Consider the following 26,316-nt stretch of genomic DNA (forward strand, 5'->3'; position numbering starts at 1 on the left):
AAGAGAAAGACAAATACCAATATGATATCATTTATATGTGGAATCTAAAATATGACACAGGAGTTTCTGCTGTGGTACAAAGGGATTGGTGGTGTCTTAGAAGCGCTGGGACATGGCTTCATCCCCAGCCTGGCGTAACGGGTCAAGGATCTGGAATTGCTGTAGGTAAGGCTTAAGGTTGCAACCATGGCTTGAATCTGATCCCTGGCCTGGGAATTCCATATGCCATGGAGCGGTCAAAGAAAAAAAATCACATATGACGCAAATTAACATATCTATGAAACAGAAACAGGCTCACAGGAATAGAGAACAGACTTGTGGTTGCCAAAGGGGAGGTGAGTGGGGAAGGGAAGAATTGGGAGTTTGGGATTAGCAGATGCAAAGTCTTAAATATAGGATGGATAAACAGGGTCCTACTGTATAGCACAGGGAACTGTATTCAATATCCTGTGATAATTTATAATGGAAAAGAACACGAAAAACAATACATGCATGTATAAAACTGAGTCACTTTGATGTATAGCAGAAATTGTATACAACATTGTAAATCAACTATACTTCAATAAAATAAAATAAAAAAAAGAAAATGTAGGCAGGAAGGAAGCAGTGCCAAAAGGCTGGAGAGAAGTGAGGCCAAGTGGAGTTAAACCATTTGCTCAAGGTTACGCAACTGGCAAGAGAGGAAGCTGGATTCAAACCCATGTCTAATTCTATCACTCATTTTCCAGAAGGGACTTGAGTTAGCCATAGACTGTTTCGTCTGTATAAACAATACAGCTCATGAGGAGTTGGTCAATGTCACGACATTGCAGGGAGAGCAGGAGACTGACCTGGACCTTGGTGAGGGTGATGTGTGTCTGTGTGACTCTACATGATGGTAACATGGAATTTACCGACCACCCGCCATCACTCATAGTCACTGCAGTCCTATGACCTTGGGCCTTTGAATTTTGGACTTTTGTTTAAGTGACAAACTAACTGGATGTTTGAGAAGGAAAGAGAACCCCCTAAACTCAGAGACTGGTTTCAGAATATTTAAAGATAGGTACTTTTCAGCTGCAGTCCTGGTTTGGCAAAGGAACATGAAAATTTTTATAGGAAAAGAAATGCAGAGAAGTGAATTAGGAGATATTTTTGTGCCTCTTGATGATAAGTTCTTGCTAAACTTGGCTCAGTGAAAGGATCCTAATGAAAAACTGGTTCCAGCAGCCTGGATGACAGTTAATTCACATCTCCTGCTTTCATAGACAATGAATTGTCCTGGTTTTGTAGATATGTACCCCTGGAATGTTTGGGAAATTTAAGTATAGTCAGACTCAACTATACATTCAAAGCTCCCAGGCATATTAGGGGCCCACTGAGTGTTTGTTAAAGAAAAATAAATGAATACAGCTTACATGTAAATGTAGGGGTGGGTGGAGAGAGAGAGAGAAGGAAGGGGAGGGAGGGAGGGAGAGAGGTACTGGTCAGGTCTTGTATTCTGTTTTTTCTTGTGATAAATTCTGTACCCAGGAACATTCTGATTTTTTACTGAATCACACTAACTGAAAAGCACTAAGACTAAGGGTTCTATTTCCAGTTTTATGTGAACCTTGGTGAGAGGGAGTATCATGAAGTGGTGATGAAAAACAGGAGCTTCGAGTGGAAACATCAACGCATAAACCCCAGTCCTGCTACTTACTGGTATGTGAACATTGGGCAAGTGACTAAGACCCATTGTGCCTAAATTTTCTTCTCTGCGAAGTAGGGGAAATAATAAAATACCTACAATAGGGTTGTCATGAGTATCAAATGATGTTAACACAATTAAAGTGCTTGGAACTCTGCCTGGCACAGATTACGTTCTCAATATATGTCAGGTGTCACCATTGCTAAATGCCAGGATTAAGCATCGCAGATTTTTATAGGTACTTGTATTGCCTTAGGGCTTCCATGACAAAATACCAAAACCTGGATGCCTAAAACAACAGAAATTTATTCTCTCAATGTTATGGTGGCTAGGAGTAAAAAATCAAGGTGTTCTCAGGGATGCCCTACCACTGAAGGCTCTAGGAGAGGGTCCCTCCTTGCCTTTCCGAGCTTATGCTGGCCCCAGTGTTCCTTGGTTTCTGGTGGCTTCCCTCCTGTTTCCACCTTCATCTTCACATGCTCTTCTTCTTTGTGTGTCTGTCTGTCTATGTGTCTGCATGTCTGTGAGTCTCTCTGTGCCCTCTCTTCTTGTAACGATGCTCCCATTGGAGTCAGGGCCCACCTTAGTCCAGTACAACCTTGCCTTAACGTCATTACCTTTGTAAAGAGCCTATTTCCAAACAAGGCCACATTCTGAGGTTCTGGGTGGACAAACATTTGGGGCAGAGGGACGCTATTCAATCCATGACTGTATTCAACTATGACCATTTAACATAGAAATGGCTGTAGCCCTCACAGGTTTGTTACCTTCTCTCTTACTTGAAAACACAGAGAAGACACACAGAGAGATTGCCTCTAAGTGTGTTGCTAATTTCTGACTAGAAATAAGAATGAGGTTTATAGTCATAAAATATGTATTGAGGTTTGCCTATCCAAGAAGGACTAGGTCTAACTAGAGAACACTGCCTTTGTCATGGCCAGATGATTATCCACTTTGTCTCCAGGGGGTCCCCACTAACCCTGGGGATGCCAGACCCAGCATGTAGCCTGCTGTGTAGGCTGGGGTGTGGCTCTGCTCCCAGAGGTGTCCACAGCCTTGGCCAATGGGCAGCCAAGGAACCATGCCAAGGATGGAGCTGTCGCTGCTGAGTTACATGGCTGCTGGCAGATGGGCCTTTGAGACGTGGTTATCCATTGAGATGAGGCGATTGGCTCAGGGGTCTAGTTATGAAGTTCCCAGGATGCCCTCACACTCTACCCAAACCTGAATTTCTCCCCAGTCAGCATTCCTGCTTCAAAGCTCTGCCCTGGGAAAGCTAACACCTTAAGCGATGATCAAACCTTTTTAGAGATTCATTTGGAAAAAGGCTCTGGGAGAAGTTTTGGATAAATTTTACAGAAGGGTAGAAAGGAATGTCTCATATCTATGCTTTGCTGGTGGGGGACAATGACCATCAGTGTATTATCTACATAGCAAAAGACCATGAGCAAGAGGACCTGCTTAAATCCAGCCTTGTCCTCCTGAGCTTAATGAAGTGGTAACACATGGCAATTTGATTTGCACATGCAACCACATTATCTTTTTTTTTGAGACAAGAGAAAGACAAAAAGGCCTATGCTGGGTTTGGTACCTGTCCTAGAGAGAGCCTCTTACATGGCTGAGTATGATACAAGTGGTTTTTCTTTTCTTTTTTTTCTTTTTTCTCTTTCTCCTTGCCTACAGCTTACAGCACATGGATGTAGGATCGCAGTTCCTAGACCAGGTATTGAACCTGGCTGCTGAATCCTAACCACCAGACAACCACGGAACTCTCAACAAGTGAGAGAGTTGAGAGTTGGCCCCAACAAGGCAAGACCCTTCCGCTAGTGCCCATATGAAGCGTGAGTGCTTTGAAGATTTGTGAAAACATGGGCTCTATTAAATGTATGGAGAGATGGATTTTTCACAGATAAGTTAATTATATGCAATTTTTGCCAGAGGCGCAGCTCCATTCTAGATAGTATGATTAGATGGTATGATGATTTCTTGTTAATAACTAGGTATTTTCTCACTAGAGACAGTTGACCCTTGAATGCCTGGGGTAAAAACTCTGACTCTTAGTACTTGGTTCTTCCCCTCAAGAGGCAAAATTGAGGAAAAAGATGTGATTCATTCTTGCATAAGGGTTAGAAAGCACAGCACAAAGATAAGAAAATAAATACTGGTGTTTTCACTCCCCTCCCCCCCCCCCCGAATAATGACAGGTAATATTTTGACGTGTTTTCTTACAGTTTGCTTTCTGTGTGTGTGTCTGTGTGTTTGATTTTGTATAGACATATAATCATGGTATATTGGGACCTGTTTCATTAACTTAGCAAAATGTTGTGGACATTTTCCCAAATCTACAACCACAGAACTGTTCTAGCAAAGAAAGGCCTGCAAATGAGTTCAGGAGCTCACTCTCTGGTGGATCACTGTGGCTGCTTTTTCTAGAGGCTGAGTTGTTTGGCTGCAACCCTCACTGCCCGACCTCTCCCAGACCCCTCCCGTGTGTGGTCACAGGAGCTACTGCTCTGGATGGTGAGACCCAGAAGAGAGAGGCCACCTGGATGGGGGCCTCAGGGGAGGACCACACCCTCTGTGAACGAGCTTGCCTTGGTGCAGATGAAGCTTTTTCCAGATTCCTCTCAACCAGCACCACCTTCATCTTCCCTAAGCTAAGAGGATTCTTGTCTTGACTCAGAAGGATGCCCACAAATACTTTCCAAATATGAGCTGCAATTTTTAATTTTAATTTTTTTTTTGGTGAAAGCCACTAATTGAGTCAAATGTAAACTCATCCTGCTCAAGAGACAGAATATTTAGGGGTCTTTTGTGTAAACTCTTGGAAATAATGTCAATGGAAACTCACAGGCTTCCTTTGACTTTATCTCAAACATTGGCAAGGGTGAAGGGTATATACTCCTGCCTTTCTATTTGTGAATATTGCCTATTAACCCCCAGAGGTTGTGGATGAGCTGCTGTACTTAACTCTCCAGAAATAAGGGACTTGTGATTTTCTTTAAATTGGCACTTATGCAGTGGAATCTCTCAGGCGTTAGTGCTTACTTGATTGCGTTCAGACACCACTTTGGCAACGGAATGACTGCATTAAATTAGCATCCAGCACAATGAATGGTAATTGCAAGGCTGTCATTTCTACAAGTACAAAATTAATGTGTTCTGCAAACCCATCCCATTGTGTGCCACCAGAAAATCATGGAACCATGTGGTTGTGACCAGGAGAACGCTCTGTAATGGCAGTGTTAATGTGCTGGGGGATTATTCAGCAGTGGTGTTCCTTTGCACCTTTGTTGTTGTCTCATGCTCATTCTTCAAACCCTGCCTGCCCTAATTTGTATGCTCATATTATAGCACTGCCAGACAGTAGCCTGGATGTACGGAGAATGTTATGGAACAATTCCTCCTTCTGTGTGGCATCTTGTGTGAATAATGCCAGCATAAACAACCTTCCATGTATTCATGAGAGTATGAATAGGCTACTTATGTAAAGCTTCTTATAAAGAGATGCACCAACCATTTACAGAAAACTTTATCCAAATGCTATACATTCATTTAGAGTGATTTACACGTATTTCAATTGTAGTTTAAGAAGGGTGCCAGTTCTGCCTCTCTCCATCTCTCTTTTTTTTTACAAGTGGGAAATAAAGCCACAAGCCAGTCTGGTCATGCAAGATCACAGGAGTGGGAGGGTCAGGCCTGAGTCCCCTTTCAATGGCCACTTACTTTGTCCCTCACCGCTAAGTCATGATATAGCTATTTGCTTTGTAATGTTCCAGTCAGTACAAAGTTTGCTAGACTTTGAGAGGAAACTCTGCACCACATTCAAAGCTTCTCTCATCTTAATAAACAACAAAGATTAGGGAATGGTTTAGGGGACATCCTACCTAAGATGGGAGAGGAATTCCAAACACCTTACCCTCGGAATGAAGTACACTTGTGGACGGCGGAAAAACCATTCAATGGATGATTTGGGCTTCAAAGATGTGTAAAAATGGCTCTGGAAACTGGTTCTGACTTACCTTTGTTGCAAAACGGTCCATCATAGGCTGTGTTGGAGCAATCGCAGGAGTACCCATGGTATTTCTCTATGCATTTGCCTCCATTCTCACAGTTGGCCCCATAGCTGGTGCAGTGGCCGGAGCACCCAGACTTGAACCCGGATGTGACCTTTGCTCTTTCCTCCAGGTCCAGTGTCACTCCATTCATCCTCAGGGAGCGGATGCAGCCCAGGAAGCCCTGCTGTCCTCCAGCACCACCTAGGAAGACAGAAGGAGTGGAGCTCAGACAGAGTAACCTCTATTGTGGCTCCTGTTTCATTCATCACCCCTTGGACTGTCATGGTAGGAGATGAACCTGCCAAGTACAGCCAGTGTGCTCACTGTCAAGTTGGTCCTGTTCAACAGAAAAGCTTGCAGCGTTTCTCCCTTTAGGCTATAATGCCAACTTACAAGTTATACATTTGCTATAGAACTAAAATGTTTGGAGACACACAAAAATTATATAAGCTGTTTTGGAAGTCTAATTTGGTTTCCCACAAAGAAGAAGTTTATAGAAATCTTTAAGTTTCTTATTTTTTGATCTCATGGCATAGCATTATCTATTGGCAGAGATATAAAAAGGCAGAGGGACATGAATACATTAGCATAGTTAACAAGTCAATTAGTCGGAAGACATAAATCCATTTGGAATGTGATTGTTATGTCCTGGTTCTTGTCTCAGGAAATGCTTTGCTTTGAAGTGCATGTTAAGGGTTCCAGGGCTTCTTGTCTGGGGTGGTAGAAAATTGGAATTCATAATTTTACACAGACGTCAGCTACACTACATTTATTACCAGGTCAGTTTCAATTTCCTTGCTTTTGTCTAAATGCCATTGCAAGACACATAACAAAAAGCAAGTTCATTGTAATTTTCTGAGTAGGTTATGGAGTTAGATGGAGATTCATGACCATGAAAATATTAAAATATTCCTAACAAATTTCATAGAAGGATTCACTGGAGAATTATATCACAAGTGGATTGTATCTAGAATAACCTTTTGCTATGATTTTTTTAAAAGCAGCTGGTACAAAAGGAAGAACTCAAGTTTATAAATGTGCTTGCATTTTAGAGTCACAACTTTTCTGGAAATTAAATAAAATGGACAGTAGTTAAAATTATTAAAAGAAATATCTGATGGGGATTTTAGAAAACAAGATATGGTTAGTAGAGTGAAGTTACTCTTTTATTGAGGACCAGGCAGTAGGTCCTCTACTAGGTAATTTGCATTTGATAGTCACCTGATTCTCACAACAACCTGACAAGGTAAGCATTGTTATCTTACCCCACTGTACAGAAGAGGCAGCTGAGGCTTAGAGAAATTGAGATGTTTATTCAAGGACTCATAGCTCCAAAGTGCTAAAGCCATGCCAGATCTGTTTTATTCTTAAGCCTGTGGTCTTAACCTCTGCTCTGTGTTGATCCTCTAATACAGAAGAACTTCAGGATCTGGGGCCCCATAAATAGACATGTTTCTGAGGTACAGGTTTGGATGTCATTAAAAATGGTGTGGTCAATAGGATCGGCAGACATTGGGTAAGGTTGCAGACTAGGGATTGATTCTGATCACTTAGTCTAGTATCCTGAGAAATGTGCCTTCTAGTAGACTCATCAGACAGGGCTTGTGGATCAAAGGCTTTCTCTGCAGAGACGGATTAGCATTTGCTTATACCTGTGAATCCTCAGCTGTGAAATAGCAAATGACTTGCTCTATTATCTTTATACACCCAAGCCTTGCAGTCCTCTCACTGGGTAGTACATAGATTTGAAGCATGATTCTCCAGGGGTTATTATTTTTTAATAAAATATTTAAATGGAAGAGGATTAATTGAAGAGAGCCTAATGCCATTTTGATCAGAGATATGGGAGAGTAGATGGCAAAAGAAATTATTAAAAAACAACCACATTGAAGGATTTCCCATTTTGCAATCTGCTCATCAGCACCGCTGCACACCTCTGGGCTGAAGAGAATTTGGGCCTTTGCTATGATTTGGAAGAATTTCAATCCATTAGTCAACCTCTATGATTGAAATTTCAATTTGGCTTCTATCATTTTAGCAACTATGGTTTTTGTTCTGGAAATAAGGGCGTTCTAAAGGGCCTTTTGTCTAATAAATGCCTAGCCATTTAAATTTTCATCACTAGTCATTTAAGATAATTATATCCTATCAAAATATGCTGAAAAATTTAAACTGTTGTTGTTAGATGTCTCCCTCTCCTTTCCCCTGGTTACAAATGTCATAGTTTTTCATTGTGGAAACCATAAAATACTGATGAACAAAATGAAAAAGAGAATCTGTAATGCTACTCAGAACTACTTTCACTTTTGGCAAATAGCCAAACATGCATATGAGTAGAAAAATAAAACAAAGGAAAAAGTGGGATATACACAATGTTTTGAAATTTGCTCTCTTCACCTAATGTGTCATAAAGCCTTTCCACAACAATAAATATTCAACTAGAACCTCTTGTTTAACATAACACTCCATCCTGTGATGCACTGTAACTTATTTTGTCACTCTTTTACCATTGCAATTTAAAGCTTATTCCAGTTTACATTTTATGTGATACTATAATAAATATCCTTATAAAAACCTTTACACACTTGTTGAGTTTTTTCTTAGAATTAATTCTTAGAAGTGTAATTGCTGGGTACAAGGGCATATACATTTTAAAGTCATTTGCAATATATTTTCCTCTAAGAAGGCTTTATCAATTTGCATTTGCTTATACCTGTGAATCCTCAGGTATAAGCACCACCAGTGAGGTACAAGATTCCTGCCTTTTCCACACCAATTTTAATACTAGGTAGGATCCTTTTGAATTTATAGGCTGGGGGAAAAAATAGTTCATTGTCTTAATATGTATTGCTTTGAACAATGTGAGTTGAATCATTTTTAGGTTTTCTTCATTCTTATTTTTTGTTTCTTCATGTTCTTTGCTTTTTGGGGGGAATAGGAGAAGATACCTCTCTTACTGATTGATAACAGTATTTGGGGCTTTCTTTGCTATAAATTTGGCAACTACATCCTTCCAGTTTTTTTAAACTTGTATATAGTGTTTCCTTTTTTTCCTAAGAAAGGTTTTGATGCTTATGTACTCACATGCATCTATTTTATTTTTATGATTTCTGCCTTTGGTATTAGCCTTTTAAATACCTTCTCTAATCAGAATTATATAATTATTCAACTATATTTTCTTCTAGAACTTTTATGATTTTAGTTCTTTTAACATTTCATTCTTTAACCTTTGGGATGTAGTTTAGTTTGGAAATAATTTATATTTAAGAGTAAGGGGCTTTAGGGGCAGATTTTTCTGTCTCTTTTTCTGTCTTTGATCTTTTCTGGTTGTTCTTTCTTAGTTTCTACACCTGTTAGTCTTTCTTCCTGCCTTTGTGTTTGTCTACCTCTCCCTATTGAGACTGTTGACTGTTTTAGGTTAGTTATGAGACTTTCATCAAATCGCCGAATCTCTCAGCATCAGTTTTTTCTCTCCCTAAAATGAGGTTGGACTAGCTGTCTCTGGTCCTACCAGCTCTAAATTACCCTGGTCCATGATGTACAACCTCTCCCTCTGGGCTTCTGTGCCTCCCACTCTACATTTCATCAAATTACTCTCAGTTTCTCCTAAATTTCTTCTTGCTTCCTTTGCACTGCTGCCTGACCTTTTTCCTTCTCCTTCATATAATTGACCATAATGTATGACTGTAGCCTAATATTTATTTGTTGCATTCGTTAAATAAAGTTTTATACTCCCTCTTGTTAATCTGTGAAGAAAGAAAGCAGAATGTAATTTATCTTTAAATAAAGAAAAACTAAATAAATTACAGTCTTTTTTAAAGATAGTCCCTGATTTATTAAATGGGCCAATGAGTTGGAAAGTACTTTTACTGATCTAGTCTATATGAAGAAAAATTTTGGTCCTGAAAACGGTCATTTTATATATATATATATTATGCAAAAGATGTTAATGCATTCGAACCAGTGATAATTATTTGAGTTCAACTTATGTGCTCTATAGAAATCTGTCTTGATGACAAATGTCACAGGTTTAAATTGTAGGTCTGCAAGCAAAAATGCTGCTTAACCTTTGTTAATTAGAAAATCAACACATTGTCATTGGCTAGAGCCCCCTGCCACGCAAGGGCCTCACGCACATTTGTCAGCCCTGTGATAATTACCCAAGGTGAGAGGTGGGTTTAATTTGTAAATCATTTTTCATGCAAAAAGCTATTTAAGAATTGCAATTAAATATTAATTATGAAAATGCTATAACTACCCGCAATGAATAACACAACCATTAAAGGCACAGAAGATTGAGGGAAAATAATCAGGCATTAAATTTAAAAAAAGGGCTAAAATAATGATCAGGAGGAATTCTTATAAAAACACTGTTTTCAAACTCAGAGCTGAATAGTTTTCAAAGGAGTGAAGTTGAGTTCCAGAGTACCTGTGCCCAGAGAGACTAGCCCCTCATTCACTGTAGAGAGGAATGCACCAAGGCTCACACAGTGGAATCTAATACACCATCCAGTAAGTATTTATTTCATGTCTGTTATCAGCCAGGCCTTGCGCAATTGTTTAGAAGACACTTTGAAGCCAAGCACACAGACATTTTTGCCCATGTCAAGTTTATATTCTTGTCAAGGTAGAGGGAAATTTAACAATAAACTCAATAAGTAAGTTAAGCATATTGTGTGTTAGAAGTCAGTCCGGGTTAAGTGGGATTGGGAGTGGCAGTAGGATGGGGTAGAGGAGGTCTTGGTTTTAAAGAGACCCTTTGGGAGAGACCTCACTGAGAAATGGACAGAAGGAGTATCCATGCACACATCCCTGGGAGGACTAAGAGAGAAGGGGGTGGGTGCTGCCCAGTAGGTAGGGGAGGTGGGTGGGGAGGGCAGGGGCATGAGGCGGGACCTGTTTCCAGGTGCTCAGAGGAGCAAAGCCACTAATCAGGGGCACTGGGAAAGGCATTTCTAGAAAGATGGAAGAGACATACTTCTTGCCTTCAGGTTAATACAAATATAATCACAAAGAGTCACACTGTGGTGCCAGATGATGTGACTCCAGAGAGCCAGAAAACAGAGGTGAGGAGAGCCTGAACTGTGGCCACAAAGGTCCACTTGTGTGTCTTGGCTTCGCTGCTCTCTGCTTGACCTTCCCAGCTCCTCGTTGGATCTCAGTCTCCTTATGTATGAAACTGGCAGAGCAGCACACACCTTGCAGGGTCATATTCATAACAGATGATATAATCATCTGTTATGATTATATCATAACAGATATAATCAGATGATATAATCTGACCCCCTCTGTACTAATGCTCACTTACTGGTAGCTGTTTCTTATTATTACTACTATTCAGTGTAAACAAAATTCTACAGAAGCACAGAGTTGGAAATTAAACATGGCTAAGGTGAGTGAATGCAATCTGATACCAGAGGTATCAAGAGTGTTATGGAATGAACGGTGTTGCCCCCAAATTCCTATGTCTAACCTCCAGCGTGACTATATTTGGAGGTTGGATCTTTAAAGAGGTAATTAAGATTAAATGAGATCCTAAGGGTGAGTGGTATCCTCTGCAAGTAGATGGAGAGACTCCAGGATGTGTGCATACAGACAAACAGCCATGTGAGAAGGCAGCGGTCTGCAAGGCAAGGAGAGAGGCCTCAGGAGAAATCAAACCTGCCAGCACCTTGATCTTGGGCTTCCAGCCTACAGAATTGTGAGAAATAGGTTTCTGTTGTTTAAACTACCCAGTCTGTGGTATTAGGGCAGCCTGAACAGACAGTGAGTAAAGGGTTAACTTCAAGCTCAGGCTGGTCCAGACCCGCCAGAGAGAATGACTTTGGCCTCTACCTTCTAACTACCTTGTTTCCTTAGGAGGCTCAGGATTTAGGATGGGTGCTTTCTTTCTCTTATTTGCTGTGTGGGACTGGATCTGGATTGGGGGAATTGTGAGCTGGCAGACAGGCGTTGAATCCGAGACTGGCTAGCATGAAAGAGTAATGGGCAACAGAGCTGTGATTTCCATGTCCAGGTAACCCACCTACACCTTGGCTCTCCTCTGCGGCAGTCAGACCTGGCCTGTGCAGGTGAGGGGGCAGAAGCTGCTACGTGGACAGGCTGGGCCTCTGAGTGGCAGGTGCTGCATCTGCTGTGTCTCCTGTTTCCTGTGTTACCATCATTGTCTCTCAGGTCTTGACTGTCAACTTGAACACCTTTACTGTCCGTACAGGTGTGTAAAATAAAAACCCAGTGATCTGGTTAATTTGAGGACCTCAGGATGGTCAGATTCTTTAGTGCTAGAGGGAGTTAAAGAATGTGGCTGACATAATATGGTGCAGAGCTGCGTGATTGACACATATTGATTAGGGAGGCCTCTGTCAGCTGGATATTGGAGGGCACATATGAAAAAGTTTATCTGTACTTGGAGAGCTGGGCTTTAAGGGATTGCTTTTTCAGATAATGCTCATGAATTCTAATTCATAATGTCATTCAATAGGATGGATTTTTTTTTTTAAGGTTCATTATCACTGCATGAATTTCTTCTGCCCTCTGAGTAGAGGACATGGAGAATATCTGACTCCAAGGTAGTGAAACTAGAAGACGACTGAGGGACTGAGGAAATACTGGGTTTCTGGTAGCAGAGAGAACTCATGTGTCTGAATGTGAATTGTTCTGTGATGGGGAAGGTGCCAAGAGGTCTGTATTGATTCTAGAGGCTCTGGTGTCAGGGCCGGCATGATAAAATATTAATATTAATATATATTAATATATATATATTAATATATATTAATATTAATATATATTAATAATATATTTCACAAGCTAATGTTAATTGAATGCTAGCTGTACTAGCTACTGTTTCCTTTCAATCTTTACGTTTTTTAACTCTCAGAGATAAATATTGCTATCATTCCCATTTTACAGGTGAGGAAACTGAGACCAGGAGAGCTCATCTGCCCGGTGTTACAGAGGTGGTAAGAGGCCACAGTTCACCTCCAGGCTTTGTGGTTGTTAAGCCGGCACACTCGCAATGTCATAGCTGCATTTTGATCTTGGGGTTTGCATCATATGAGAATCTTCTCCGACATCTAACATGTTTCTAGGCATTGCTGTGCTTGGGAAATGCTGGCAGAATGATTCCTATCTGAGATAAACAGAATACTGTCCCGGGATGGCTGAAGCTGAGCGTGGAATGTTGTGTTCAGAGTTCAGAGCCAGGACTGTGGACATGTGGAGGCCCAAATGACCTCTAGGGCACAAAGAGGAGACACTTCTTTGATGCTGTCCTTGGAGTCATATTTTCTTCTGGGTGCAAAAGCTTAATATTACATCTTTAAACCTAGAGCCGTAAAAAAGAAAAAACTAATGCCATTTGCAGCAACATGGATGCAACTAGAGAGTCTCTTGCTTTGTGAAGTCAGAAAGAGAATGACACATACCGTATGATATCACCTATATGTGGAATCTAAAATGTGGCACAAATGAACCTACCTACAGAAGAGAAACAGATTCGCAGACATAGAGAACAAACTTGTGGTTGCCAAGGGGGAGGGAGGAGGAAGTGGGATGCAAGGGGAGTTTGGGGATAGTAGATACAAGTTATTACAATTAGAATAAATAAGCAATGAGGTCCTGCTGTATAGTACAGGGAACTACATCCAATCTCTTATGATAGAACAAGATGGAAGATAGTATGAGAAAAAGAAAAAAAATATGTAAGACTGGGTCACTTTGCTGTATAGCAGAGGTTGATACAACATTGTAAATCAACTACACTTAAAAAAAACAAAATAAGAAAACAAAACAAAACAAAACAAAAAACACAGCAGTGAAGACATGGTTGTGGCATAGGCTGGCAGCTATAGCTCCAATTTGACCCCTGGCCTGGCAACTTCCATATGCCACAGGTGAGGATGTAAAAAACACAACAAACAAACGAAACAGAGCAGTGATGAACTTTTTGGTTCCTGGATGGTGGGAGGTCAGCTCCCCACACTTGGTCTGCCAGTACATTTTCAGAGGACTGCAGCCCTGCAGTGGGTCTCACAGTTTCCAGGGCCTCAGGAGTGGGGACCCTGGAGTATACAGCAATTCATCACCATATCCTGGCCAGGTCCAAATTTTAAATTATTAATAGTTACTTTAGTAAACTTCAATGCAAAGCCAGATTTCAAACACATCAGCTTTACAAGTCTGGCTAAATATTTCTTTTACAAATATTCATATGGTTTTGCTTTGCTCACATGTTGTGTCTTGTGTCATCTTTGGAGCAGAATTAGCATCTTCTTTTGGCTCATCTTCACATATTCCATGTTCTGCCCACACCAGAAATGACCCAGATTGAGCTACCTCTCTCTCTCTCTTTCCCTCTTTATCTGTCTTTATTTTATGCCTTTAAGAGCCTTTATTCTTTTTTTGTGTGTGGTTAAGAATTCTTTTTTTAAATTTTTTAAAATTAAAGTTGATTTACAATGTTGTGCCAATTTCTGCTGTATGGCAAAATGACCCAGTCATACATATGTATACATTTCTTTTCTTATATTATCTTCCATCATGTTCTATCCCGAGAGAGTGGATATAGGTCCCTGTGCTAGACAATAGGACTTCATTGAAAAGCTTTTATTTTGCAAACAACTGTATGGAGTCCCTGTTCATCCACAGTCAAGAACCAGAGCTATTATCACCTTGCTCTCTCACCCTCAGACTCCAGACTTCAAACAAGCATTTGCAGATGGCAGTCCTGGGTCAAGGCTGGATTTATGGATCTGGGAAGGATCAGTGTAGCTCTGACCACCAACCTCCCAGGCTGTATAAGCTTCCTGAGGCAGGAGTGTGGTAGAAAAAAGAAGTGAGGGTTGGGCTGGAGAAGGGGGGCAGCTGGGAGCTGGCTGAGAGTTTGAGGAAAGGACCCTGGAGTGCTCTGAGGTCAGGGCTGCAAGGGGTGTGTGGTTATGAGTGTTAAATGATACTGGCGCTCAAGGAGAATGAGAAAACAGGAAAAGCCTATTTGATTTGGTTATTTTGGAGACAGCCCCTCCAACGCAGCAATGAGATCCTTGTCAGCAAGGGAACTGGGCAGTAAGGATAGCTTTAGCAGGAGAAGATACAGTGCACGATTAGGAATCAACCACAGCAGAGTGGCTGTGCCTTTCAGGGTGGGAGGGGGCCTTCTAAAGTTATGTGGGGACAGGAGGGACATGTAGAGGTGGGGACAGGAGGGGATTAGGGCAGTTGGAAACCAGCGGCTCCGCATCCTGACACAGGAGCTTTCTTTGCATCCTGGACTCTGCAGCAGGAGCACAGCTCAGGGCCTGAGCATGTGACAAAGGCAGAGGATGCACGTGGTAATCTTGAGGGAGCAAGGAGGAACTGACATGAGCTCTGAGGAGGAGACACGCTATGAAGAAAGGACAACGGCACAAGCTGTATCGGGAGAGGCAGAAAAACAGGAAACTCACCCAACAGACATCTTCATCATTGTCCTGACATGAAATAGCAGCCAAATTAGCACAGTGATGCCTTCATGATGCAAAGATGAGGTGATGACAAAGTTTTATGAAGAAGAATTGGTTGGAGATGTTCAGAATGAAAAAAACTGTAACTGTTGAAGAACAGACTACCTAGAGCAGAAGAACATTTTAGTGGGTTGGAATGTTGGGTCAATAAACCTTCCTCACAGGCAACAGGAAAAGACAAGGAGATTAAAGGCATGAAAGAAAAGCTATGGAGGGTAGAAGAAGTATCACCATTTATACTACAATAACCCTAGAAGAGAAAAGGGTGACACAGGAAGTAATTGTTTGGGGAAATAATGGCTCAGAATTTTCTGGGATAAACAATAACTAGACTTCGGAATGAAAGGGCTCATAAGGTGGGAAACAGAACAGCTAAGAACCACTCCCCCACCTGCACCTATAGCTGTGGTTCTTAATTAACTGGGAGCCCACAGCCCATCGTTCACAGGCAGGAGTCAGAAGGCTTGAGGACCCGGATGGGAAAAAGCTTCCATGTTCATTTTCACTACCTTCTAAAAGAAATGCAGCATTTACTTCAGTTAGGAATGTAGGCAAAAAAAAAAAAAAAAAAAAAAAAAATTACAGTAGCATTAGCAGCTTCTGTGTCACTACTGCTAATGAAAAAGCACAGATTTTCTATGTTGTAGATTTCTGAAATATCATTTATGGTCCAGGGTGAATTTGAAGTTATGAATTACAAGCGATTATAAGACCTGATGCTATTACTTAAAGTACTAATAACGAAGCACATATACAACTACTGTAATACAAATTTGTTGTTTTCAAAGTTTTGATAAACGTATTGGTTTCTTTTGTAATTCTGTATCTTTTATTCATAAAAACATCACTCTGAGAAGAGAGACATGGCCCCAGAAGGCTAAGAACTGCTGCATTATAAGAAGTCAAGAAACATCACAGGAAAAGAAGGACAGTTTCAGGAATAAGAGCATAACTGACATCTAACTTCTCAATGGCAACATCGCTGATAAAAGACAGCAGACTAGGAGTTCCCGTTGTGGTGCAGCGGAATTGAATCCGACTAGGAGCCATGACGTTGCAGGTTCGATCCCTGGCCTTGCTCAGTGGGTTAAGGATGCGGCGTTGCCGTGAGCTGGGGTGTAGGTCACAGAGGCAGCTTGGATCTGGTGTTGCTATGGCCGTGGTGTAGGCTGGCAGCAACAGCTCCGATTCGACCCCTAGCCTGGGAACTGCCATATGCCGTGGGTGCGGCCCTAAAAAGACAAAAAGACAAAAAAAGGACAACAGATTAATACCCTCACAGTGTTGATTCTAAGTAAGAAGTTTTAGAAAAAAATTGCTCTTGAGTAAAAGGGGAAATGAATCCAAGAGGAGAGAAGATGTGGGAAATAAGAGTAAGTGAAAAGAAAAACAGTAAATATTAATATTTTCTATTAAGCAGGAAAGTATAATTAAATATAAATACAAATTAAATATTTAAATTAGATACAAATATAAGGTATAGTCATAAGTTTCTGCAGTTAACCACAGATGATATTCACGTGGCAGGCAGGGACTGGGGGGAAGGAGATTAAGGCGTTCCTGGTTTCTTTTTCAGGTGAACAGAGAAATCAATTTGCTTCTGTGCAGGTGAGAGAAAAAAGCCTAAGTATCAAGTCTTACGAAGGGAGGCCTAGCAGCCAGAGGGATGAAAGTAGAATGCACACCTTTTGAATCAGTAGGATCATATCCAATTTAACCAACAGAAAGCAGATGGAGGGTGGGTGGGTCAGCAAACAGAACAGTAAATTGAAAACGCAAGGTAAGATGGCAGAAAATACACCCTCATATAATGGTTGGTACAAAAATGAAGAAAAAGACAGAGATTCTCTAATTAGATGTGTAAAAGACTCGGCATTATGCTACCTAAGAGACACACTTAAAAAAAAGGACTCAAACACCGGTACAAAACACCAGGCGAATATTAACAGCAAGAGGAACGGCATAGTAGTTGAAAGAGCAGAAATAAAATTGTGGGATGAAAAACATCAGTAGGAATAAAGATGGAAATTACGTACTTGTATAAGGAACAATAAATCGAGAAGACCGTGAACACATCTAACTCACAAAGCAGCCTCGAATAATACCCTTACCAATGCTAGAACCACTGCTCTCCGATCAGACAAGCAGTACTTCGTGAAATTAAGTATGCAAACATCCTATGACTCAGTAACTCTGGACACATACAGACATGAGAAAACCTCTTACAGGTAACGAGGGGATGTGAACAAATATTTTCACTAAATAGTTATTTATGGTAGCAAAGAGTTCAGAGAAACTTCGGTATACATCATCGGGGGTGGAATAAATAAAAGGTGAATATACATACGCATAATGGAGCACCAGACACATAACATTCACAGAGCTACACAAACACATCTTAAAAGTACAAGGCTGAGTGAAAGAGTAAGACAGAGAATGAGACCTGCAGTACAATGTCATTCATATAAACATATTTTAGATGAAAAAAAATCATATAAATAATACTCAAAAGGCAATACTGTGATGTTTCCAGGGCATACACATATTTCCAACAGGTATATACAGGGTGGGGCTAGAAGGCTATCCATAAAATCTATCCAAGTGGGTGCCTGAGATGGGAGAGAGAGTGGAATTGAGAACGGTGAAGAAAGATGAAAAATGACAAAGTAAAATGAAAACGAATGAGGCACGCTTCCAGGATGTGACAACAGGGGCTGACAGGAAGAGTTGAGGCCCACACAGTCCTACACACCAGGGGAGCTTAAAAATGACGCTGACAAAAGCAAAGAGGATCAAACACAGCCCTGGGTGGGAAACAACTCTGTTTATTTAAGCTGGTAAAAGCAATGCTTTTTTCCTTGCTTACTCGGGGTATCACAGTAGAGACTGTGGGGCTCTGAGTATCCGCTCCTTCCTCAAAATCATGTCACTGACACCAATTTCTTTTATTACAACCTTTTCCTATGTGACGGGGGCCATTTATTACGGTGAAGTTTAGTCTAGTCCTTACCGAAAGAATAAAAAACCCCTATGAAATATTATCCATAAATCTACGTTAAAACCCCCTTTTTTCCCATAATGATTTCAAAATGGATGCCTTTACATTAAAAGGGCTCCTCTGGATCAGAACATGCCAATGGTCATGAGGAAATTGGAATGAAAGACTTGGGAATCCCTAAAGCATTTGTTCTGGTAGCCAGTGAGCTGTTTTACCCAGAAGGTGAACCATAGGTTTGGGTCTTAGGTTCACAGTCCTTTCTCAAGGGGGTAGAGCTCAGCGGAAGAGCATTTGACTGCAAAGCATCTCTCTAAAACTTTCTACAGCACAGCATCTCGGCCTTAGAAAATTAGCTCAGCACCTGCGGAAATAGGTAGCGAACAGACTACATTTTGAAGGTTCAGAGGAGGTTAAAAGTGCATTGTCAATTTGATTGTGTTGGTAGCATACGTAAGAAAGGCAGAAATTGCATCTGTCATCACTTACTTAATATGTTAAAACTCTGATTGTAAAATTAGACAGCTTGCAAAAGTTAATTAGTTCTGACCACTGAAAGGCAAAGGGCAGGAAAACATATGGTGACTAGCAGGGAAAGGCCACCCCGCCTGTGAGGTCGGCCCAAAGAGGAGGGGTGGGCGGGGGTGGCGAGACAGTTCTGCTGAGGAGAGCAGATGCCTCACACGTGGCTTCACGGCAGAGGTTGGTGAAAGGCAGTTGTGTTAAGAAAAGAATAAATGTGCTGGGGATCCTTGGGGTGAACAGCTGTGAAGGAGAAACCTCTGTACTTTACTGGCACTTTTGCTTCGTAGATAGTTTACTGATTTCAGCTAGTGATTTTTTGAAACTAGGTTTTCTCTGGCACATCTTCTTTTCTTCTTTTTAGGGCCACACCTACGGCATAGTGAAGTTCCCAGACTAGGGATTGAATTGGAGCTGCAGCTGCCGGCCTATGCCACAGCCATGGCAACACCGGATCCGAGCTGCACCTGTGACCTACACTGCAGCTTGTGGCAACGCTGGATCCTTAAGCCACTGAGTGAGACCAGGGATTGAACCTGCATCCTCATGGATACTAGTCAGGTTCTTAACCTGATGAGCCACAACGGGAACTCTGCACATCATTTTATTTTGTTATTTTACCCATGGCAGTGGTTCCCTAATGATGACATCACTCCCTATCTCTGGCTGGGAGAGAACCAGAGGACAAGCTGTAAGGGTTTAGGGCAGACCCTCGTTTGCATTAGGGACCCAGCTGGCATCTCAGCGACTGCCAAACAGGTGAGACCTCCAATTTGAGAGAAGGAGACTGAAAACTGTACGTTGGGCCTGAGAGGCTATCATTTATCATATAAATTTCTCTGTGACTATTTTTTTTTTTTTTTTTTTAGGTTCTCGTCATGCTTGATTTCAGTCTGTGGTAACTATGAAAACGACATTTCAAAGTATGGCACTATGACTGTTAACTCAGAGAAGTAACCAAAAAAATATAATTCGCTCCTTCATTTATCCTATTGCTCACTCAGCAAACGCCCTGGGCCACCACTGCAGTGTTATTCTAGATCTCTGTTGCCATGCAGCTTACTTTCTAGGGCATGCACACAAAGAAATGAAAACATCACAAGTTCTAAGGAGAAGGTAAAATGGTAAATGACTGGCTCTGTTGAATTGAGTGATCAGAGAAGGCCTCTCTGACGAGGTAGGGAGCTGAGACTGAAAGACAAGAAGGGGACAATTTTCAGGATATGGAAACAACCTACATGTCCATCGACAGAGGAATGGATAAAGAAGATGTGGTATATATACACCATGGAATACAACTCAGCCATAAAAAGAATGAAATATTGCCTCTTGCAGCAACATGGATGGACTCAAAGGGCATCATGCTAAGTGAATAAGTCAGAGAAAAAAATACTCTATGTTATCACTTATAGGAGGAGTCTCAAAAATAAAGCAAATGAAGGTAGGTAACAATACAGAGACAAAGACAGAGCAAACTAGTGGTTATTAATGGGGAGAGAGGTAGGAGGGGCAAGATAAGGGTATGGGATTAAAAGACACAAACTACTGGATTTCCCGTTGTGGCTCAGAGGTAACGAACCTGACTAGTATCCAAGAGGATGTGTGTTCGATCCCTGGCTTTGCTCAGTGGGTTAAGGATCTGGTGTAGCTGTGAGCTGTGGTGTAGGCCCACAGCTCTGATTCAACCCCTAGTCTTGGAACTTTCATATGCTGTGAGTGTGGCCCTAAAAGACAAAAACAAAAAAACAAACAAAAGACACAAACTACTATGTGAATAAAATAAATAAGCATCAAGGACATATTGTACAGCACAGGAAAATATAGCCATTGTTTCATAATAACTGTAAATGGAGGATAATTTATAACATTGACTCATTATGTAGCACCTGTGAAGCTGATATATTATTGTAAATCAACTACACTTGAATAAAAAAAAAAGAAGGAGCCAGTCTTGTGGATGTCTGGGGAGGTGTTTCAGCCAGAGGGAACAGCAGGTGTAAGGGCTCTAAAGCAGGAATAGGCTTGGTGTGTTCAAGAAACATACCAAGACTGCAGACCAGTCAGGAGACTAGTTAAAATAGTCCAAGAAGGAACAACCGTGGCATTGACTAGTGTGGGACCCATGGCAGGAGACAGCAGTGGGTACACTGGGGCACAGTCTGGAGGTATTGTCACAAGACTTGCTGTGATGGGCAGTGATGAGGGCAAGAGGAAAGCAAGGATAATGCCAAGTTTGGGGCTCGAGTAAAAATAGGGGGATAGTGATGCCATTTACTGAGACAGGAAGGTTGGCGGAAGAATAAGTCTGGGGCCAGCACCAGGAGTCCCTCCCTGCCCTGTTTACTCTGAGATGCCCACTGGACATACAAGTTGAGAGGCCAGGTAGACAATGCATACGTGGACACAGAGTTCTCAGGAAGAGGGGGGGTCTGGAGATTTCTCTTTCAGAGTCACTGGTGCATCATTAGTACTGGAAGCTATTGGACTGGATGAGATCACCTGTGGGCCGTACAGCTGGAGAAGAGAGCAAGGCTCTGTGACATTCCACCACGTAGTGGTCCTGCGGAGGGAGAGAACCACATGAGAGGCAGAAGCTGTGGCCAGTGAGGGCGAGGGAAAGTGGCCATGGGAGCACAGGCCATGGGAGCCAAGAGAAGAGAGTATTCTAGGAAGAGGGCTGCTGAGCGGTGGCGGAGAGAAGGCCAGAAGATCGTGTTTTGCACACAGCTCTAGAGGGATCCCTGTTGACTCTGATAACCTTTGTCAAGGGTTTGCCAAAGTAGCCAAGAAGAAAAACAGCTTATCTCTGTATCACAGAGGCTCTTGAGCAAGGTGTCTCATTCCCAGCCAGGAGTGCTTCTGCATAGAATTCTGCTGTGAATTCCAGCCCTTTGTGTGCACGTCAGATGGTGAGCCCCAGTCTGCCCAGAGTTTTGCCACTGTGATTTGTAACCCACAGAACACCTGCCGGGTGGACACAGCCCAGCCTGACCTCCTGTCTCCACTGTAGGCTCTGTGACTGAGAGCAGCGTTTTGTGCCAGGCATGGCGGCCATCTGGGGGTACAAGACTTTGTGGGGATGGATTCTCTCATGCGTCATGGGCAGCTCTGTCTGTAGCTGGAGCTGTGCTGAAGGTGGCACTGCAAAGCCATTACACTTTCCAAATACCCTGTGGTTCCACAGTAGCCTCCCTGGATGAGAGAGAGACTCTGGTATAGACGATCAAGATGACCTTAGCAGTGCCCTCAGTGTGGCTAAATTTTAGACAGCTTTCTTCTGACTCTAGACCCCTGACACCCCTATTCTTAGAGCTTTTACTTACATTCTTTCTATGCTGTTTTGAGATGTCTCTTCTTAAAAGCCTTTGGCCAGTTTTACAACCCAGGAGCATCCTTCTCCGGGACCTGGGAGCCGTGTCTTTGAAATGTAAACCTCAGGGAGCTGCTGCTGCTACTACCTCCCAGTTTCTGTGGGAGGGGAGGAGCCTCGCTTCTCCAGGGAGGGGCAACTTGCTCCAAACCCGTAAAAGGGAAAAGCAACTTTCTCTTCCTTTCCTTCAGCAGACTTGAGCTCACCCTGAGCTCTGGCCTCTCTCTCCTACAGCGATAGTCTGGAATGGCATCTTCCTTGCCTGTCTAACTTTGGGGCAATTTTTTCTTTGACAGAATGAATGGTTATGTCTCTGGAACCAGATCCACTGAGATCAAACCCCAGCTCTTGTCTCTTACTAGCTTCTTGACCTTGGGCTATTAGCAAATGTTTAGCTCTCATTTCTTCATGGAAAAAAGAAAAGAGGAATCATTAACAGTATCTACTTTATAAGGGTCTTTGTGGATTAAATGAGGTAAATAAAGCACACGAAGCTCTTGGTCTTGAAGCATCACCCAGGACACCTCAGCCAACAAATACGTAGCTGCTATGGACTCAGGTTTGCAGGAAATGGGAACAAGCAACATATTTCCTGTGTTTTAATTCCTTCAATTGGGATTGTATTTTTTTTCCTAAAGTTTTCAGATACCACTGAAAGAAACAGTCACTTTATACTACACCGATTTGAGTGTACTTCACGATGGAAATTCCATTTTTCTCCGTTGCATGCAAATGTTGATTTTCTCTTTACTGCCTCAATGACCTTGCATTTCAGATGGCCATGGAATTGTCCACTCATGATTATGGAGTATGTGGGTGTGCAAAGCAGCTGACTAGGCAAGCTACCCTATCGAGTTTGGGGAAGGGGCAGTTTATAGAGCTGCTCGCCAGGCATAGCTCAGAGTATGGTCGAAGCACTCTGGTCCACTTTTACTTATAGCCCATCTAGGAAGCCTCAACTCTGCCACAGACTCAAGCTGCCACTCATTTTCCTGATAGACAAACTGCCAGAGGAGGAGGAGGCTGCAGGCTGCCTGCTCCCATCAGTCGCTGACACCTGCTGAAGACAATGCTTCTCTCATTAAATTGCCAACTAGGCCTCCTGTGCTCCACAGGTCCTTTGGAATGAAGATGGCTTTTCAGCTCCTTTCAAGGGACATCTTGTACAAAAGGGTTGGCCTCCTTTAAAGCAGAGGGATTTTGGAAGAGGTCAGAGCCAAGTGAGTTGAGTCTGGACATCATAGTTCAGATGACTTAACCTTATCGCTCAAGGAGCCACTCAGGAGCTTGGCTTCTTCTTGAAGCTTCCTGAAGTGGCCTCTGGCTCTTCTGAACACTGACATTCTCCTTAAACTCCTGCTGAGCGGTTACATGCTCTGACCTGTGTTTGTTTTGTTGCCCATAAGCCCCTGCACCAGCCACCTGCCCAGAAGTGCCTGTTTAACTCTCCCCTGTGGCTCACACTGACCTGCCTTGGGCTGACTGCCGGCTCCAGGCCTGATAGATGCCTGCTCTCTCCCATCCCCGCCACTGCCAGGACTCTAAACCCCCTGGCATGTTTTTGTGCCAAAGAGGGGCTTGGCTCAATGCAGCCGGGCTTGTTCGTGTGTAATGACCTTGAGCATGTTTTCTCTCCACACGTCAAGAGAAATCTGGCCTGTGGCTTCCATGGAGGATGCAGGTCTGAGCACCCGGGCTGCTGAGGCTGCAGACCCCCTTGAGGTTAAAGCGTCTGCTGGGCCATCCCGGGAACTCATACTAGATAGTCACTCATGTTGGACCAAAGACACGAGAGAGCTGCTTATGCTTTTCAGACCAATACCAGCAACTGCCATTTTTTTTCCCATGTCACTTCTAATTTTAAAATTTGTTACTTTTTGACTAAACCAGAATCATAGCTGGATTCTCGAAACTTCCAAAAGACCTGTGTTAGCTTTCTGCTGATGGCCGCTTCTAGCTCTATTTTACATGTAGAGTGAGGAGAACTGTATCCCATCTCTTTTTTAGTGACTTTGGAAGAGGAGCTGTGAGCCTGGCCTTGCTAACATGGGCAGAGGGCAGAGGGTGGCCTTCTTTGGAGTCCACTCTGGGTCCAAAGCCAAGAACGACTTCTGGTCTGAACCCAGATGGGGCTCGGCTTCACATTTCTACTGTGGACAGGGATGCTGGGTGGTATTTTCAGAGAGATGCCTACTTTCTTGGTGAGAAAATTCCTGGGTCCATGCTTGCTGCTCTGTGGCTACCATGGCAGGTGAGTAGAATAACTGCAATGATTTGGATGTCAAGGGGCATAGGGCGTGTGAACTTTCCTTCAGGGCTTGTGGGGTGAAGTGATCCCATTGCAGGTCAGTATTTTTTGGGGAAAAAAAGCGAGCCAGTTGGGAATGCGTTATGTAGGGAAGTGAGTTCTGTAGGAGGGGATGAATGCTGCATGAAGGAAGAAGAACACCAGGGGAGTAAAAAGCTAAAGGAAAAGGTGGAGAAATACCTCCTATTTGATGAGTGTTGACTTCACCAAGTCCTCAAAGGAGGGTGCAGTATGGACTATCTCATCTCCTCCTGAGATAGAGGAATGGTAACCCCATTTGGCAGAAATACTAGCTAACTGGTCCATGGTCTCTCAGCTGGTAAGTGGCAAGAGGGATTCAAAGCCCACGTTAACCACATGACACTGGGGAGGGTAGTCACGTGGCAACACAGATATTTTCAAACCATTTCTAAGCACACAATCATAAATGGTTGAAGTTGGATGAAAGTTTGGGGACCAACTAAGCCAACACCTTTGTTAGATGAAAAAAGAGACTGAAAGAGGAAACATGGTAACACTTGTTATTAGAATTGAACTGAGAACAATTTCCTTATTGCCTGAGTCCCTGTTGAATAGTTTTAGGAAGACTGGCTCCAGGACATCATAGATGTTGACTTTTTTTTTTTTTTTCTGGAAATAAGCCTCTCTCCCCCACTTCCCTGGAGTGGACTTCTACTGCAGAACAATATTTTTCACATTGGCTCAAATAACTCTGGGAGGCCTGACTCGTGCCCACATCTCACATAATAGGAAATTAGAAACTGGCTCAGGAGACGTAGCCTTTTTCATCAAGTAAAGGAAGTTGCTGACTCATCATGTCAGTCCCCTGTTCTGAAACTTCTCTCTCTCCAAGGTTACCAGTTTCATAATGATGAAATTCAAAGCACATTTTGCTAGCTTTATTTTACACCTGGCACTTGATGGTATTTGTCAATAATAAGTAGTTTCATGAAACTCTCCTCCTGTGACAGCCCCTCTCCTAGCTTTTCCTTGCTGGTTCCTACCATTCCTCCTCAGTTTTCTTCTTGAGAAGATGTTTTTCTGCCTGTCTCTTAAATTTTTAACTCGTCCCGTCAAATTCTGACCCCAGCACTCTTCTTTTCTCTTTGTATAAGCTGTTCCTGTGTCATCTTGTTTAAATGAAACAAAATTCTTTCCAAGACCATAATAAGTGCTCCCCCCAATCCCCTTTCCTTTTCCAACTTTATTTAGTCTCCAAAATTCTTGGAGACCACTAGAGTTGAAAAGGATGAAAGTAAAACTGGACCTCTGCATCCAAGGGATAGCTCAGAAAGATGAGAAATGGGGTCAATTAGGGCCACCTGTTACAATGAAAACCGAGTAGAATCTAACCAGCACACCTGGGATGAACAGGATTGAGGAAGAAACATATCCTAAGGAATCTAGCAAAGTTGTATTGACGAAAGGAGTCTTGCTCATAGTATCCAGCAGGAATCAGTGGACCTGATGTTTAATAAAAAATAATGTGTGATTGTGAGAACTATAACTTGAGGGGAGGATTTGGAAGAGGCTGAGTTCTAGTTGGGGTGGAGGAGTCAGTATTTTATTTCAAGATCTGCGACTCTTTCATGGCCCCTGGCCGACATGGCTTGTCATCAGGTCGGTTTTATTTCCAAAGCTAACTGGCCTAGCTAATGCTTTTGTTTGCCCACATCCCACCAAAGGAGTGGACACCTAATTTTACCTGCCTCTTGTGACTTTCTAATGTTTTAAAAGCATCTCACCATAAGTAAGAAAAACACCATGGGGGCTCTGCCCCCACTGAGTGGAGTCCAGGTGGCAGGTGCTCTGACATGAGCAGAGCCAGGTCACATCTGCTTTTGCTCAGTTAGAGACCAGCATAGCTGACCGACTTGACTGACCTGACAACTTA

At 42.4% G+C, this 26,316-nt stretch overlaps 1 protein-coding gene across 5 annotated transcripts in view; it reads right to left on the minus strand.

Annotated features, from left to right (window-relative positions):
* CNTNAP2 (contactin associated protein 2) overlaps positions 1–26,316 on the minus strand; it is a 2,042,838-nt gene that overhangs the window by 203,709 nt on the left and 1,812,813 nt on the right. For all 5 annotated transcript variants that reach the window (XM_084977536.1, XM_084977535.1, XM_084977534.1 and 2 more), the window contains one exon: positions 5,692–5,928. In XM_084977536.1, coding sequence (XP_084833662.1) covers positions 5,692–5,928 — 237 coding nt within the window. The remainder of the gene's footprint in view (positions 1–5,691; positions 5,929–26,316) is intronic.

The sequence above is a fragment of the Sus scrofa genome, chromosome 9 (genome assembly GCF_054392235.1).
Source record: "Sus scrofa isolate SSC_HxYL_T2T_F1_AM1 chromosome 9, Sscrofa_HxYL_maternal_Yorkshire_Landrace_v2.0, whole genome shotgun sequence".
NCBI lineage: Eukaryota > Metazoa > Chordata > Mammalia > Artiodactyla > Suidae > Sus > Sus scrofa.